This window comes from Calypte anna, chromosome 2 (genome assembly GCF_003957555.1).
Source record: "Calypte anna isolate BGI_N300 chromosome 2, bCalAnn1_v1.p, whole genome shotgun sequence".
In the NCBI taxonomy this organism is placed as follows: Eukaryota; Metazoa; Chordata; class Aves; order Apodiformes; family Trochilidae; genus Calypte; species Calypte anna.
The window spans coordinates 52,674,065-52,691,216 of record NC_044245.1 but is presented as its reverse complement, the minus strand read 5'-3'; the positions used below and the strand labels follow the sequence as shown (position 1 = coordinate 52,691,216).

Genomic DNA, 17,152 nt, shown 5'->3' with positions numbered 1-17,152 from the left:
TAAACAGCTCACTTACATCATTAGTATCACTTAAATTATTTCTTACCATTCCAATAGGCAAAGTTAGTTCCACCTATAAACATGTACCTAAGAAAGGAAAAAAAAGCCATTCACTTAAACCAGGTTTTGTTAAATTGGGAGAAAAATCCCCCCCCTCCCCCCAAATTAACCTCTACTGAACACACACTTACAGGTTTACGTTAGCACCACGTGCCAGGATTTCATTAAGTGTTTTAGCTATAGTTTGTGCGGGCACAACAGAATGACGGTGCCCCCAGTGATCCAACCATCCAGTATAAAACTCTGAATTAACCTGAAAGGAGGAAGGGCAAAAGAGGAAGGGAAAACATGAAGAGGGAACAAGAATAGAATGCAATGTGATTTAAGATCACCAACTGTAAGAAGGAAGGAAAAAGGCACCTTGACTCATTTGAGGCATTTTTAAATTACTATAAACACAAAGTACAAACTAAGTCAGTCCTTTTCAGCTGACTACTGATCAAAGAAAAAGGACTGTTGCAATAATTTTATTGGGACACTTTGAAAATAATTGATTCAGGACCAAACAGCATGGATTCCCTTGAAACCTGTCAACAACAACCTGATTCAGGTGACTTGCCATTCAAATAAATGAATGAACCAATACAATCTCTGCAGAACAGCACATGTAGACTACATGTAATGAAATAAATCTTTCAAATACTCAAATTACATTCTAAGTAATTTCATAGCACAGAGAAAATCCTGTACCCTCAACAGGCCTTGTTCCTTTGGCAAAATGACTTCCAGAGATCTCACATCCATTATAGCATGTGTAAAACCTCTAGGGTAGCTGAAAACAGGAAGCAACTTCCAAGCTACCTTTTAAATTTTGCTTTTAACTTCCCCACACACACGTAGCTCACTAACTAATCTAATCATACTTACTATTTCCACTGCTTTGTAAACGTTTGCCTTAGCATGGAAAAATACTGAAACAAAATCAATACCTTTTAAAACTAAAATAGGATTTGCACACCACCAGTTAAGGTGGATTTGACAAAGACACACAGAAGCTCCTGTGTTCAGTTTATCTGACTGACTTGGAAATTGTTTCTTCATAAACATGACCTAAAACTGTCCAACGGGCTGCTATCAACTCCTCTCTTACTAAACACTGCAAGATTAGGACTGATACAAGAAATTTAATTGAAAGGACATACCAAAGGTCCCATAGGTTCGCTGCTCCTCTGAGCCAAGAATGCTGCTGTGACATTGCCACCTATAAGCAGACAGAAATAAAACTGAGATGCTAAAGCCATGACCTTTTCCATCCTTCATTTTACTGAAATAGGTGTCTTGTCTTCCTTCAAACATCCCGCAAAAACCCAGACAAGAAAGTTACTTCAGATTCCGGTGTTTAAGTTCAAAAGTTTAAGTTCAAAAACTTATTTAAACTATATACATTCATGTACTCCTACCTGCATATATGTCTTTTCTTTTGAGATGTAACTTCTGAAAACCCAAATTTCTTGGTAATGACATCCTGGTACCAGAAAGACTGAGATGTTGTCAGAATTTTTACTCAGTCATGGGAAAGTATAGGCCAGGAGTTTCCACATGAGCACTACAGGGAACAGCAGAACCCAGGCAACCTCTGAAGAGGAATTTCAGCTCTGATCACTCCCCTTCTGGCTCAAGCTATAGCCTTAGGAAATAACTACCTTCATGTGTAGCTCACCATTTTATAAATTAAATTAATTTTTAGGTGATACGCAGCGTGAACACTGCAAATTGTTTATTCATTATTTCATGAGGCAAGGAAGTGATTCTGACTAACTGGGTACTTGCGGGTGATTCTTGGATGTTTAAGAGTACACCAAATATACATAAATGCCAGGAAGTTAGACTTGATAATTCTTATGGGTCCCTTCCAACTTGATATAGTCTATATTTCTATTAACCCATTTAAAGAAAGCCGCCAAGTTTGTCAAGCAGTCAAGTCAGTTTGTTCTGGCACGCACACACAAAAGACTTTTTTTGGTAATCAACTGTGGTCTCCAACCTGGGGCAAAGTCCACTGTTGCATAAAGACCCTGAAGAGCTCCACATTTCAAGTGAAACCAGCTTGCACCATCAGTTGTGAACAGCACGACCTCATCCCCAAGATGCTGGCGAAAGAGCTTCAGAAGGAAACGTAGATAATCATAGTCGCAGGCAAAGTAGCTTCCATACTCATTCTCTACCTGCACAGTAAAAAGAAGTCAGTAAAGCAGTAGCCAACTGCAGTCTGTATCTGATACCAAAAATGAAAAGCCCAGTTTCAACTGTCCTCTTCCCTTGACAGTAATGCTGCAAATGTCATTTTCAACTCCACACTTGAGCAGTAAGAGAAGACAACACTTGTGGACATTCCTCTCACCTCTATCTTATGGTGAAGCAATCATTGTGTTGGAGATGTCGTTTTCCTACAAAATCACCCTCCACCTTAAAATCTCTTCCTCAGTTACTTAACAAGAAAAACACAGGCTCTATTAAAAATTGAGAGCTATGACCCACCTTCCAAGCAGAACAATAAAACCATAAAACAAGTTGTAACATGATCAAAACCACAGCAGAATTGACTTCATGAAAAGAGCTCACATGAACAGAAAAGCCTTTGCAATGGACATAAATCAGTGAGGAGGGAAGGACAACTCTGGTACTACTGACAGGTACACATCTTTCCCTTTTCCTAAATGCTTCAGATTTTTCAAGCTCCAGATCCAATGCCAGGAACACCTGAAGGTTAATTCTGAAAATCCTGTTATAAGCATCTTACTTTTGCCAAGGAATAATTTTGCTCGGTGCTTTTTTCCCCAACAGACATAATACATTACTCAAGAAAATGATCTTGGGCCTTCTATCCCATCCTAAGACAACTGGGGGGTTTAAAAAAATAAATTAAAACAACACTTTTGTTCTGGTCAAATAGTAACATAATGGAACAATCACCACTGCACATCTAAAGGAATTTAAAAGAGAAGCTACTTACCATGCACACACAGTATTGTGCATGGCAACCTGTACAGCTTAAGCTAAGTGCTAAGAACTATAAAGCCTAAACTTTGAGGACATTTTTGTCACAAGTTTTAAGCTTATTCAGTACTGCTTTTGCTTCCATCTGCAGGTATCCTTATTCTCCTTTTTCCTGTCAGAGATTTTCAGGCAGTTGGAACAGACTGTGACTTTCATAGAATCATAGAATCATAGAATTGGCTGGGTTGGAAGGGACCTCAGAGATCATCGAGTCCAACCCTTGAACCACCGTTGCGGTTGCTAGACCATGGCACTGAGTACCACATCCAGTCTTTTTTTAAATATCTCCAGGGACGGAGAATCCACCACTTCCCTGGGCAGCCCATTCCAATGACGGATCACTCTTTCCGTAAAGAAATTCTTTCTAATATCTAACCTAAACTTCCCCTGGCACAACTTAAGTCCATGCCCTCTTGTCTTGTTGAAAGTTGTTTGGTAAAAGAGCCCAACCCCCACCTGGCTACACCCTCCTTTCAGGTAGTTGTAGAGAGCGATGAGGTCTCCCCTGAGCCGCCTCTTCTTTAGGCTGAACAACCCCAGTTCTCTCAGCCTCTCCTCGTAGGGTCTATGCTCGAGTCCCTTCACCAGCCTGGTTGCCCTCCTTTGGACCTGCTCCAGAACCTCAATATCCTTCCTGAACTGGGGGGCCCAGAACTGGACACAGTACTCAAGGTGTGGCCTCACGAGGGCTGAGTACAGGGGCAGAATCACTTCCTTGGACCTGCTGGCAATGCTGTTCCGGATACAGGCCAGGATGCCATTGGCTTTCTTGGCCACCTGGGCACACTGCTGGCTCATGTTCAGCTTCTTGTCGATCCAGACTCCCAGGTCCTTTTCTGCCTGGCTGCTCTCCAGCCACTCTGTCCCCAGCCTGTAGCGCTGCATGGGGTTGTTGTGGCCAAAGTGCAGGACCCGGCACTTGGCCGTGTTAAACCTCATCCCGTTGGAATCAGCCCAACTCTCCAGTCTGTCCAGGTCCCTCTGCAGAGCCCTCCTGCCTTCTAGTTGATCAACACTCCCCCCCAGCTTAGTGTCGTCTGCGAATTTGCTGATGATGGACTCAATCCCCTCATCTAAATCATCAATGAAGATGTTGAACAGAACTGGGCCCAACACTGATCCCTGGGGGACACCACTAGTGACTGGCCGCCAACTGGATGCAGCCCCGTTCAGCACCACTCTCTGGGCCCGGCCCTCCAGCCAGTTCCTAACCCAGCACAGGGTGCTCCTGTCCAAGCTGCGGGCTGACAGTTTTTTCAGGAGGATGCTGTGGGAGACGGTGTCAAAGGCTTTGCTGAAGTCTAGGTAGACCACATCCACAGCCCTCCCCTCATCCACCAGTCGGGTCACCTGATCATAAAAGGAGATCAGGTTGGTCAGGCAGGACCTGCCCTTCCTAAAACCGTGCTGGCTGGGTCTGATCCCTTGCCCATCCTGCAGGTGCTGTGTGATTGCACTGAGGATGATCTGTTCCATGACCCTGCCAGGCACTGAGGTCAGGCTGACGGGCCTGTAGTTTCCTGGGTCCTCTTTCCGGCCCTTTTTGTGGATTGGCGTGACATTCGCCAATTTCCAATCATCTGGGATGTCCCCAGTGAGCCAGGACTGTTGGTAGATGATAGCGAGAGGCTTGGCGAGCTCTTCTGCCAGCTCCTTCATTACCCTTGGGTGGATCCCATCTGGTCCCATAGACTTGTGGGGATCCAAGCATCGCAGTAGGTCACAGACTGTGTCCTTCAGGATTACAGGGGGGCTGTTTAGATCCATGTCACTTTCTATGAGCTCCAGAAGCCATCCGTCTTCAGGGTAACCTGTCTTTCCGCTGAAAACTGAGGTAAAGAAGGTGTTAAATACCTCAGCCTTTTCTTCATCTTTAACAACTATATTCCCACTCGTGTCCAGTAAAGAATGGATATTTTCCCTGCCCCTTCTTTTGCTGCTAATGTATCTGTAGAAGGACTTTTTGTTATCCTTCACAGAGGTGGCGAGATTCCGTTCACATTGTGCTTTTGTGTCTCTGATTTTCTTTCGACATGACTTAACAATATTCCTAAATTCTTCCTCAGTAGTTATCCCTTTTTTCCATAATTGGTAGGCCCTCCTCTTAACCCTAATTTCTTTCAGAGTCTCCCAATTCAGCCAGGCCGGTCGTCTTCCCCGCCGGCTCGCTTTTCGGCATACTGGGACAGCCTGCTCCTGTGCTTTCAGAACTTGTTCCTTGAAGTATGACCAACCCTCCTGTACCCCTCTGTTTTCAAGGTCTGTTTCCCAGGGTATACTCCGAACAAGTCTTCTGAAGAGGTCAAAATCTGCCCTTCGGAAGTCCAGCGTAGAGGTCTTATTGACGACCCTCCTTGTATCCCTGAATATTGAAAACTTTATTATTTCATGGTCACTAAGTCCCAGGCGACCACCGACCACCACATCTCCCACCAGCTCCTCTCTGTTTGTGAAAAGAAGGTCAAGCGAGGCTCCATTCCTGGTGGGCTCATTTACTAGCTGGAGCAGGAAATTATCCTCTATACACTCCAGGAATCTTCTAGACTGCTTCGTCTCTGTGCTGTGGAGTTCCCAGCAGATGTCTGGTAGGTTAAAGTCGCCCACGAGAACAAGGGATGACGATTTGGAGACATCCGCCAGTTGCCTGTAGAATACTTCATCATCCTCATCATCTTGATTGGGTGGTCTGTAACAGACTCCCATCACAATATCAGCCTTGTTGACCTTCCCCTTGATTCTGATCCACAGGCACTCCACCTTATTATTACAGACTTCAATTTCTACAGTGTCAAGGGACTCCCTAACATATAGGGCTACCCCTCCGCCTCTCCTACCCTGCCTGTCCCTTCTGAAAAGCCTGTAGCCACCTATAGTAGCACTCCAGTCATGGGAGTCATCCCACCACGTTTCCGTGATAGCGATTACATCATAGCTTTCCTGATGCATGATGGCTTCCAGCTCCTCTTGTTTGTTGCCCATGCTGCGTGCATTGGTGTACATGCACTTTAGCTGGGCTGCTGGTTTGTCTTGTACCTTGGGCAGACCACCCTTAGGCTCCTTTCTGGAGAGCCCAGTTTCAACCCCATCCCCCTTCAAACCTAGTTTAAAGCCCTCCTTATGAGCCTCTCCAACTTATACGCTAGAGTCCTTTTCCCCTTGTTAGTTAGGTGAAGTCCATCTGTTTTGAGTACACTAGGTAGTACGGAAGTTGTCCCGTGGTCAAAAAACCCAAAGTTCCGCCGGTGGCACCAATCCCTCAGCCACCTATTAATCAGATTAGTTTTCCTAGTTCTCTCCTCATTTGAATCTTCTATTGCTGGAACCGAGGCGAACACCACCTGTGCTCCTGACCCATCAACTAAACGGCCCAGTGCCTTGAAGTCTTTTTTAATCACCTTTGTACTTCGTCCAGCAATGTCATCACTGCCAGCCTGGACTACCAACAGTGGATAATAGTCTGATGGCTGAATTAGTTGAGGGAGTCTCCTACTAATATCCCTCACTCGGGCACCGGGAAGGCAGCAGACCTCTCTGTGGGATGGGTCAGGTCGACATATAGGGCCCTCAGTTCCTCTCAGAAGGGAGTCACCAACTACAACTACCCTTCTTCTTTTCTTCGTGGCTGTGGTTGTAACCCGTCTGGTGGAGAGAGGGCAAGCAGGAGACCTTCCAGAGAGATCTTCCTCTTGTCTGGCCTCCGCCTCATTTTCTGAGTCCAGGGCCTCATATGTGTTCTTTAAGGACACCTGGGGGGGTGGTGGAGGTTGCGGGGAGATTCTTTTGCCTTTCCGATGGCGTACCTGTTTCCATTCCCCCCCATCCACCTGGTCTGCAACTACTGTTTGATCGGAGGAGGGGCAGGGTTTCACTGACTCCTTTTGGATTTCTTTTGCAGTCGAAAGGGTGCGACTCCACCAGTCAATTTCCCTTTCACTGTCTCTAATACTTCTTAGTCTCTCTACCTCCTCCTTGAGCTCTGCCACCATGTATAGGAGGTCATTCACCTGCTCGCATCTCACGCAGACACTGTCCTCAGATGTTAGCTCTAGGCTCAAACACTCTGCGCAGCCAGAGGCTTGAACAGCTGCATCCATCTTAAGGGGTTCCGTCTGTGTGGACACACGTTTTGTTGTAACAGCCGAAGTTTTTCCTCTTTTGGATACCATGGCTCCTTCAAGAGAAGCGGGAGGTTGTTGTGACCCTTCTGCTTGCTCTGCCTGCGCGAACTGCCTCGCTAACTGCCGCGTCACCTTCCTGTTTGCCTGCTCCTGTTCGCCGCGCGCCAGGTCGCTGGCGCTCCCAGAAGCCGCTTAAATCCCTCCTGCCGGTCTGGGTGCCGCCCCCTTACCAGCTGATTGGCCTCTCCGGAGACCCGTCAGTAGAAAGAGTGTGCAGCACGCTGCCGGAAGCCGTTTGAATCCTGCGCTCCCAGAAGCCGCTTAAATCCCTCTTTATGTGACAACAGATATGAAACTCAGATCTAAAAAACTCTAGAAGTTTCCTCTATTGCTTTCTATAGTTGTGGGAAACAACTCTGCCAGAGCAGATAAGTGCTCTCTAAATGCTGGAAACAATGCATTTGATATTTTAGGATAAGTGATTTCATCAGCAACTTTCAGCTACCTGACACAGTGACATTACCACCCAATACCCATTGGAGTGTCTGCAAAAGCAATATTAGCATCAGGCTGCTTGGGATCATTTGACTTTCAGGATGTTACCTGCACCATGATGATTGGACCTCCATTTTGATAGAGGTGATGCCTCATCTTTGGCAAAAGGACACCCATCCACTTCTCTACTGCTGCCAGGTAATCTGGGATATAGAAAGTATAAATGTTTCAAAAATTTTGGTTTTTTTCTAGTTATGTTTTTAAATTATAGATGGGTAGTTTTTAATGAGTGTCCTCAGTATGTAAAAAACATCAGAAGAGCATTTAATGAACTTATGTGCTCCTATACTTCCTCATAAATGTTAGCTTCCAGTCCTGTTTACTAAAAAAACCCTAAACATTTAAATACTGAACAACTTTGAAAATCACCGGAGACACTTCAGTGTGTCTCACACATATCATCCCAGTTCATTTCAAAATTACAACAAATTGAAATGGTGCTATGTGTAATAGATAAATTATCCTACAATGAGTGGAACCGAAATCAGGTATGACATATCTTTGTCCCCTAATACACATTCCAATAAACACATTAATCTCCTGTCTCATCTCATCCTCAGAGCCTGGTCCATGACTAGGAAGCATATAAGAATCCTGTAACTAGTTCTGGAACTACATGCACACTGACCACCCAAGAAGGGTCCCCACCAAGAGTGTCCAGTTAGCTGTTGCAAGATCAAAAAACTCAAAGCTGAGAGATGTCTGTCTTTTCCTCAATGGTGACAATTTTTCTCTTGGCACCAATTTTCATGAAACTTGTTGCTACTCTGGAATATTACTAACCTCAAACACCAAGTCACCTTGCAGCTACTCTATTTTTGCTAGTCCTTTTTGATGCCTGTACCTGGATCAGAAGACCTAAGAACAATAGACTTCTTCTCCAATAGCCATGCAGGAAGACCTCCCTGAGAAAAGAAAAGGAATCACTTCAGTTACCATTTTTAGGAAATACAAGAAAAATATAAGCTTTTCTCAAATACTGAGACCTGCAGATTAATTTTCTACAAGGTAGTAATAATTCCCAATAAAAAAAAAACAAAAAACACAAAGTAAGCTTGCATTGTAAGAAAGTATTGAGGATGCATGGATTTTAATATGCTAAACCAAGAGCCTTGTCCACGGATAAAAGAGACAAATATACTTGGTGTAAGACAGAAAAACATTAGATTTAACCTAAAAATGAGATAACTGTTACAAAAGGCTGTACCATGTCCCATTCTGCACAGATGTAAGGTCCAGCTCTTAGGATAACCAGCAAACCAGTGTCGTTAGCAAGTTGCAGGAAATATTCTAGATCTTTGTCACCAGAAAAATCATACACGCCCCGCGTGGGTTCATGGTAGTTCCATGGCACATATCTATAAAGAGAGAAGATTCACCTGCTGTTAGGAAACAAAGAAAACCAGAACTCCAAATAACAAGTGGTTGTACTATACAGATCATCAAAACACAAGAATGACTCTAAGGGCTTTCTTTGGTGAAGTACTTCATACACATAAGATGTTAAAATTAATGCTGAAATAAGGTTTAGTCCTTTGCAGTATGCCTGCTGAAGTCCATATCAATTCAAGAACAGATTTTCATAGTGCCATTTTGAAAGCATGGTGTCTGTTCCAAAATTTAAATAGTTAACAGTATTAATGTTAGCAAGTCAGGTGCATAGTGGTGGTAGGTTTGTGACAAGATGAATACTGCAAACCACACAAAGGAGGTGGTCAAGAACAAGTTTGCCCAAAGCAGCATGAAAGTTCTCATTGACCAGGAGCAATGCAGATTTTGGAAAAACAGCATGGGAAGAAGAACTATTCTGGGATAGTTAGAGGATGCTAAGCTACCCAGGAGTCTGGAAAAAGTAAAAATTCTTTTCCACCAGGTAATAAAAGTGCCAAACAAGCAGAAAACCATTTGAGAGAACACATCTCTGCTGCTTCCAGAACTTAGGAAACCACAACCTCACCATAGAACATCTCACAGAAAATTAAAATACGCACTCAGTTGCAAGACAACAAAGAAACATACTATCTACCAACTACTATGCATAGTGTTGTAGCTTATGGCCTGTGCTTGACAATAGTTTTGGCTTGGGATAGCACTTAAAGGCAGCTGTAGCATAGAGAGACAAAATTAAGGATGAGTACAGCTTGTGCATGGATTCAAGGGAATGGGAAAAATTCATTCTCCATGCAGGAGAATGAGCTCCTAAACTCTCTAAGAAAGCTTTTACCACTGTTCCAGGGAGAAAAAAAAAATTGAGAGAAATTTGTGAAAACCAAACCATTGTTAGTCAAGCAAAGATCCTCTCAGGCAACACTTTTCTTATTCTCAATTCTTCTATTTTCTTATTCTAAGATAGTTCAGATGTTTCAGAGTTAATTTTGTAAGAACTACCACAGAGGGAGGGAAAGTGCAGAAAATACTGTTTACAATAAGAAAAACAGAAACCCCCACCTGAGCACTGTACTGAAATGGCCACGCTTATATGTACGTTCATATGAACATGAAATACAAAACAAGTATTTCAGCAATAGTAGTTAATATAATAGCCTCACAGATGCCAAAATCTTAAACCTCTGTTTGAAAACAAAGCTTAAAATATGTATGACAAAATGAAGTCAAAGCAACGCACTCAGGCATCAAAATGCAGATTTTCTTCTCTATGTAACATTTTATTTGCATGTCAACCTGCTTTAATAGTTTCTGAAGCACATGGTTAACTCACTTGTAGAAAAAACTAAATGTGCACTTTATATGAGCCCTGTGAAAATACATTCAATGTTATTTAGTTTTGTCCATCTTGTCTAAATTTCAAGCAGAGGTGCAAGCCGATGAGATTTAAGATTACAATAGATAATGTAGAAAACTATTTAAAACAAATGACCTGGCCTACCTCAAAGAAGGTAATATTAGAATAGTTCATTGTGCTTCCTTACCCTGTTCCACATATCACTGTCCAGGTTACCACTGCAGAATAATTTCAGTTTGCTCTAAGTCATAACATATATGTTATTTTCAAAACAATCACTAACAAATACAGAATTCTTAAGTTATAAATATGTAACTAAGGATTCTTCGGGGACACATAAACCTAATTCCATTTGTTCTCAGGAAAATTTGCCTAAAAGATATGAGAAAAGAAGAAAAGGTGATGTGTCTCAACTTAGCAAGGCTTTTAGTACTTTGCTGTGTAATATTCCTCTATGCATATAGTTGCTATAACATTAACATGGAATAAAAATTAAACACAAAAGAACAACCTGCAATTTGCTGGGAAAGCCATGGGAAATTTTGAGGAGTACCCCAAGTATCTTTGGTAGGTCTAACTATATTCAAAGCTTTTATTGACATATGGGTGACGCAAATCTCAGCATGCTTTGTAAGTTGCAGTTGCAATTCCACTGGTGAACATGATGTTAGGAAATAGTAGTTGTTCAGCTTCATCCAGTAAATTTTAAACATAATTAATCACTCAGAGTCAATCATTTAGCATTAGCACAAGCAGCTAGATTTGCAGAAGCATTACACCACAAGCTGTGGACTTTCCCCTTAATACATTTGTGGCCTGTGGACAAGTTCATTTTCTTCCTAGAAGCTGATACAGTGCTGTGCTTTGGGTTTAGTGTGAGAAAAATGCTGATAACATGCTGATGTTTTAGTTCTTGCTAAGCAACATTTATACTAAGTCTAGGACTTTTCAGTTTCATACCTAGGAAACTGAGCAGAGAGAGAAAGAGAGTGAGAGAGAGATACCAGCTCAGTTTGCTATCAACAAGGAATTAAGATTTTTATCCCTTTTTAATTCTATCTTGCATGGGAAAAGGCAAAAAATACAAAGTGAGAAAGAAGACCTATGGAAGTGGTATTCATAGGAAAAGGGTCTGCAGGTACCATCTGACTACGAATCACCAACGTGACACCACAGTAGTAAGACAAAGATTTTCCTGGGAGGAAGTAACAGGCATGTTGGTGCCAGTGTTCTCATTCACTGAAAAAATGCCTCTAGCAGAGCTAAATAAAGATACTAGATATTAACTTAAGGGTTTCTCTCTCTGCCTAAAATACTACTGCAGAAAGACAGCAACTGCTTATATTCCTTTCTTTTCAGGCTACCTAACAAGTATTTATAACTGATAAGTAAATTAAATGGTTAATATGACAAAAGCATTCTAGCTGCAATTTAATTACACCTTGCAACCTGCAATTACAAAAATAACCAAAAAAACCTACAACAACCTCACTGCAGAATTTTATGAACTTGCTCTAGAAAAAAAGTTTTGAAGATCTAAATATGCTTAATAGTATCCAAGGTGAGGACAAAAGGATTTCTCCAGCTCTCTTATGCTCAAGGGAGAAGAAGATAAATTAAAACTGGTTTTGGAAGAAATTTTCTGTCCCATGCTTCCCCACAAGGCTGGAAAAAACCCAACAGATTTCAGTAGAAAAGAAGGGAAGTGAAGACAAAATGTGAAATGATTTCTAATAGGATGAATCATTATATAAATTTTTTTAAACAGTGGTCTAAAAATTGTTATTAATATACTTTAATCTCCCATTATATTTTCTATAGCTAGCAACATTCTCAAATTATTTTAATTTTACTTCAAAATGTTTATTATTAGCAAGACTAATTCTTATATATCATTGTAGAATTTACAGTCGGTTGTGAATGCTGCACTGCTTTAGCTACAGAACAACATGTTTATACAGGAATGCCACATTCCTTTTCCAAACTTGAAAGGCGATATTTCTTTTGTATTTAAGTAACAGCATTTAGCCTGTTTACAAACAATTTTTAAGCTTTCTCCTACAATCTTCCTTCTCTTTAAAAAGTCACGGTTTTCCTCTCTACTTCAGAGATACCAACAGGCTAATTCTCCCTGTAACAACAGGGTGGTATGGTCTTTTTAATGGTATGAAATTAAATAGCTTGTACTAATTCCATAAATAATTGAGCTCCCTTTTATAAATGCTAGTTCAATTACACATTTGAGCCTTTAAAAGAGTAAATTGGGCTAATCTTTTACTAACTAGATATTCTAATCAGCCCCTTTTTGTTAGAGGGAGTTTCTACACATTTATAATCTTCTGCTCACTAGTCAACAAACAGTAAAACAAATCCTCAATTATTCTTCAACTTTTTATGATCCTGTAAAGGTAACTGCTGATTCTTCCAGGGAGTGTCTCCACTGACCTGTAAATATCTAGCCCCATCTGGTGGCTACCTATTTATCTTCTTCTTCTTCATGTCAAAAAAAAACCCCAAGACAGTTGCTTTCAGTCCTTTCCAGATGTCTTTGACAGCATTTGTTTCTAGATGGCAGATACAGCTCAAGAACTGGAAACAAGGACAGTTACCCTGGTGTGAGCAGATGTCTCTGCGTGCTACCTGCTGAGGTCAGGCATGGAGCTCCTTGTTACAGCTCCCTCATCATCTGGGATGTCATACCAGCCACAACATCAGATTTCAGTGTGCTTTTTGGTAGGCTTAGACTTTGATATTTTAAGTTTTAGTGCAAGAACCAGCTTCCTGTCATGCGTTTTCTCACATGCTGTTATTGCTTAAGATGGTTCCAGATGCAGAGGGCTACATACATATACATACATCTTTTCATGAGTTCCAGATGAGCTGCTGAGTCAGGCATCAGCCTGACATCAAGACACAGCAAGTCTTTTGGAAATGAGGCTGCAGAGAACAGGAAGGGGAGCAGGTCTGACTTGTTTTCACCTCAAGGTACTCACGAGGAACAAGGCTGTAATAAAAGGATCCAGTTCTCCTTGAAGTGGTAAGCCTCACTGGGAGCACCTTGATAAGAATAAGGAAGGCTCCCACATTTCAAATTATAGTCAGACCCTTCCATGTCTCATGGGAAAAGCCCCAAGCAGCAAAATCAGTCTTCAGAGGTGGCCCCAAGGTTGGGAGTCAAACTACCATACACTGCCAGGAGATCTGGCAGTGCTGCTGCCCATTCCAGAAAAACTTCACATGAGTGGTATCACGGTTCCCTTCTAGTACTTTTACTGATCCAGGAAAGAGTAAGAAGAAAAAACAAAACAAACAAACAAAAAACCCCAAACAAAACAAAGCCAAACCCACAAGCCCTCTCCACCACACTAAAAAATTATCTATATCAACTTCCATTTTCACCAAAACCACACAAATTCACAAGCGGAGTTGCTTGGGGTAACATGAAAATGTATTGCTTCATCTCAAATAATCAACTGCAACAAGTTCTTTTTTCAAAGAAAAAGAAAAGGTGGCTGGTTTGTTGGGCTTGTTTAGCAACAAAAAAAGTCAGAGACATCAGTGTCAAACGGAAAGATGCATGGATGTGATTCTTGCCGAAAATGAAAGGCACAGGGGTACTTTCTGCTTTTAGCATACACATTTAGGAGCTATTTCTCACCATAATAGAAAAAAAAATCCATGGTAAGCAATGACAGGGAGAAAGTTAAAGAAACCCAGTCTGCCCTACAAAAAAAGAGGTTGTGAATAACCTGTTCTCTGTCACTGGTGATCTGGCAACTACAGCTAAGGCCAGAGGTCACTTGCTCACTGTACCATACCTTCTGTTAAACAGAAACAACTCAGCTCTCCCAATACCTGCACAGTGGAAGGACACAAATGTAAAACAGTGAAGTACAGAGTAAGAGATCTTGACAAGTGAAAAAATGGACAAAACCAAAGAAAAAAACCCACTTTGTTAGCAGGAGACCACAAAGGATGAAGGAAGGAACGGGAAAACAAAGCAACACAAAACAATCAGCCTTGTAGCAATTTAGCCATTAAACAACAGCAATAGGGGGAACAGGGAAGAAAAGATTCCTGTTTCAAAAGACCAGTGATACAGCAGAAATAAACAGAGGGCGCTGAAGATAAATAGGTGTTGGGAGAAGGAAGAAAATAATCAGGGACATAAGGAAAGTACGAGACATTGCAAATCATAGGTGTCACAGAGACACTGTCAGGACCCAGGTTGTTCTTCCAAGATAAATATTAAAAGGTATATCAAAAAGTCTATTTGAGATTACTTTTATTGTAACCAAAAATAATTCAACAGGCATCTCCAGCAAGTCAGCCCTGAGAAAGTATAGCAATTAATCCCATTGTTACTACTCAATGCATGAGAGAACTTTCTTGTTTTACTAGAAAAAAAATTAAAACACCCCAAAAAATCACCCATTAAAAAAAAAAAAAGTTACTACATTTTCATAACACAAGGAAGATTTTAAGGGAGGAGAAGGAGTTCAACATTGCTGCTGAGGAAAGTGCTATGGACTTAAGGCTCTGTGCTGCCAGAACCAACTGTCCGGCAGCCCATAGCACACAAGCAGTCTGTTCCCAAGAGAACCTCTAAGCCTTGTAATGATTTGAGAAAGTAAACCAAACCTGTTTGGGAACTACAGCCACTGCTTGACGAGACTGTGCCATACACCTTTCTACCACATTTCTTCCCTTGTTGAGGAAGCTTCTACAAAAGTAAGAGTAAGGGGATTTTTTTTATCTGTGCCTCATTTGTTGTACTAAGTACACAACCAAGCAGGAAAGACAAGAAGGATGGACTAAAGGTTTGTTAGACACAATTGAAAGCTGTTATAAACTGTCTTTTTTCTTCTTTAAGTACACCTACTTCCCAACCATTTTTCTAAATTTGAGTATTCTTGGTGAAACAGCTTTAAATACTACTGCCGCCTTTGCCAATATTTTCAAGCATTTAAAGCATTACAACCCAGGCTGTATTGACCAGGTATTACAATGCCAAACGCAGAGCACATACAACTGTTTCATAGATGCCAAAGTTCACATTCCAACAACTTATTTCAGGTCAGATTTGCACTCAGGTTTGTGAAGCAAGAGGTGTTGCCTGTCAGTAGGGAAGTGGATTGCTAGCTATAAGCTACCCAGCTGCCCCAGTCCATGCTGTTAGTGATCACCCTGTCCCACCTTTCAGTCCTCCAGAGCTTCCCTACCTATAAATTGATAAACCATTGGTAGCATTTCATTTAACTACTTCTGTGACATCTCCTGGGACTACAAATCACCTTGAAAATCAGCAGGTACTTACGTTTGAATGGCATCAAGTCCTGCCATCCTCATCTTCAACAAGCGGTCTCTCCAGTAATACCGAGGCACCCGTGAGTAGTGGATGCTCCCTGAGATGTAGCGGAAAGGTCTCCCATCCTTGACAAAGCAGTCCCGGTCATAATCAATCCCAAAACTCCTCTGGTATATATTCTGCATACAAGAAAGAAAACAAACCAAACAGCAAAACAATAGAAATCACAATATATTTCTCTGCCATGAAAGATATTGTGAACAGTCTATACAAAACCTGTCAGTTGTCCACAAAAGAAGGTACAATGGTATTGAAGTAACTGATGGTGAAAAGCTCCACACTACCTGCAATGACCCCACCTGAGCCTAACCTGTCAAAGGACGACAATACATCTGCCAGCCATTCAGGAATTACAGGATAGACCAAAATATGCCACATGCATTCAACACTTTCAACAAGTATCCAGTACCATCCACCTTCCTACACTGGTACTTTTTGTGGTTGCTTGCATCAAACAATGAGGAATTAACTAGATTTGGTGCATGCCAACAGTTCACTCTATTTCAACTTACTAGACAGCTGAAAAACACAGCCCTAATTACAGCTTAATGTCACGCACAAGTCCAGAAGCAAAAGCCTGCTGGGACCTTCTGAGGAACAAATACTACATTGTAAAGGCAGCAGGGCACTGATACATACACATTTGAAAGCTTGGTTTCTGGTAAGTATGAAACTGATGAAGCAGTCTGGTGGACTCAATACATTTATAAAACTCACTAAAAATTAATTGTTTTCAGAGAAATTCACTTTTTGATACTTTTCCAGGTATGCACACCCACAAGAAAAATACCTTAACTTCAAGTTCACTGAATCACTCTTCATGAAAGCCAATGATTTTAGTAAGATTTAAAACTACTACGAACAACAGCAGTACTACTTTTGCTTGGTCTAAAAACAAAAAAAAAAGCATAAGACCTCTTTTTTAAGTGCCTGGTTCTATGCCTTCAAGAATTTTATTTTTTTTTTAAACAAAAAAACCCAAATGTTAACATCTCACATTTTACACCACCCTTGTATCTTTGGCTTCCTTGATACATCAGAAGAACTTTTGTCCTCCGCAAACAACAGAATAGTTGGTTGTCTCCGTGTTCTGTGGACTTTGCCCTTGCATTTTATCAGATTTGTTACTGAGGACATTTTAAAAAATCCCTTCAATGAAAGATTTAAGGGCTGTGTGAACAAGAATTACGAGTCAGCAAATTTATTAAGTTCTTTCTCTGCCCCTCATAGAAAGTAAGTCAGAAATGAAACAAACAAAACTTCATGATTCATTGGATGCTATACTAGTCCAAACAAAACTCACCTTTCAAC

The 17,152-nt window shown here is 41.4% G+C and overlaps 1 protein-coding gene across 2 annotated transcripts in view; it reads right to left on the bottom strand.

The window, feature by feature from the left end:
• GLB1 (galactosidase beta 1) overlaps positions 1-17,152 on the bottom strand; it is a 61,469-nt gene that overhangs the window by 33,576 nt on the left and 10,741 nt on the right. For both annotated transcript variants that reach the window (XM_030445211.1, XM_030445212.1), the window contains exons 2-9: positions 15,791-15,960; positions 8,938-9,088; positions 8,575-8,635; positions 7,779-7,873; positions 2,045-2,225; positions 1,203-1,261; positions 192-313; positions 47-87 (exon numbers count right to left, since the gene is read on the bottom strand). In XM_030445211.1, the coding sequence (XP_030301071.1) occupies positions 47-87; positions 192-313; positions 1,203-1,261; positions 2,045-2,225; positions 7,779-7,873; positions 8,575-8,635; positions 8,938-9,088; positions 15,791-15,960 (880 nt within the window). The remainder of the gene's footprint in view (positions 1-46; positions 88-191; positions 314-1,202; positions 1,262-2,044; positions 2,226-7,778; positions 7,874-8,574; positions 8,636-8,937; positions 9,089-15,790; positions 15,961-17,152) is intronic.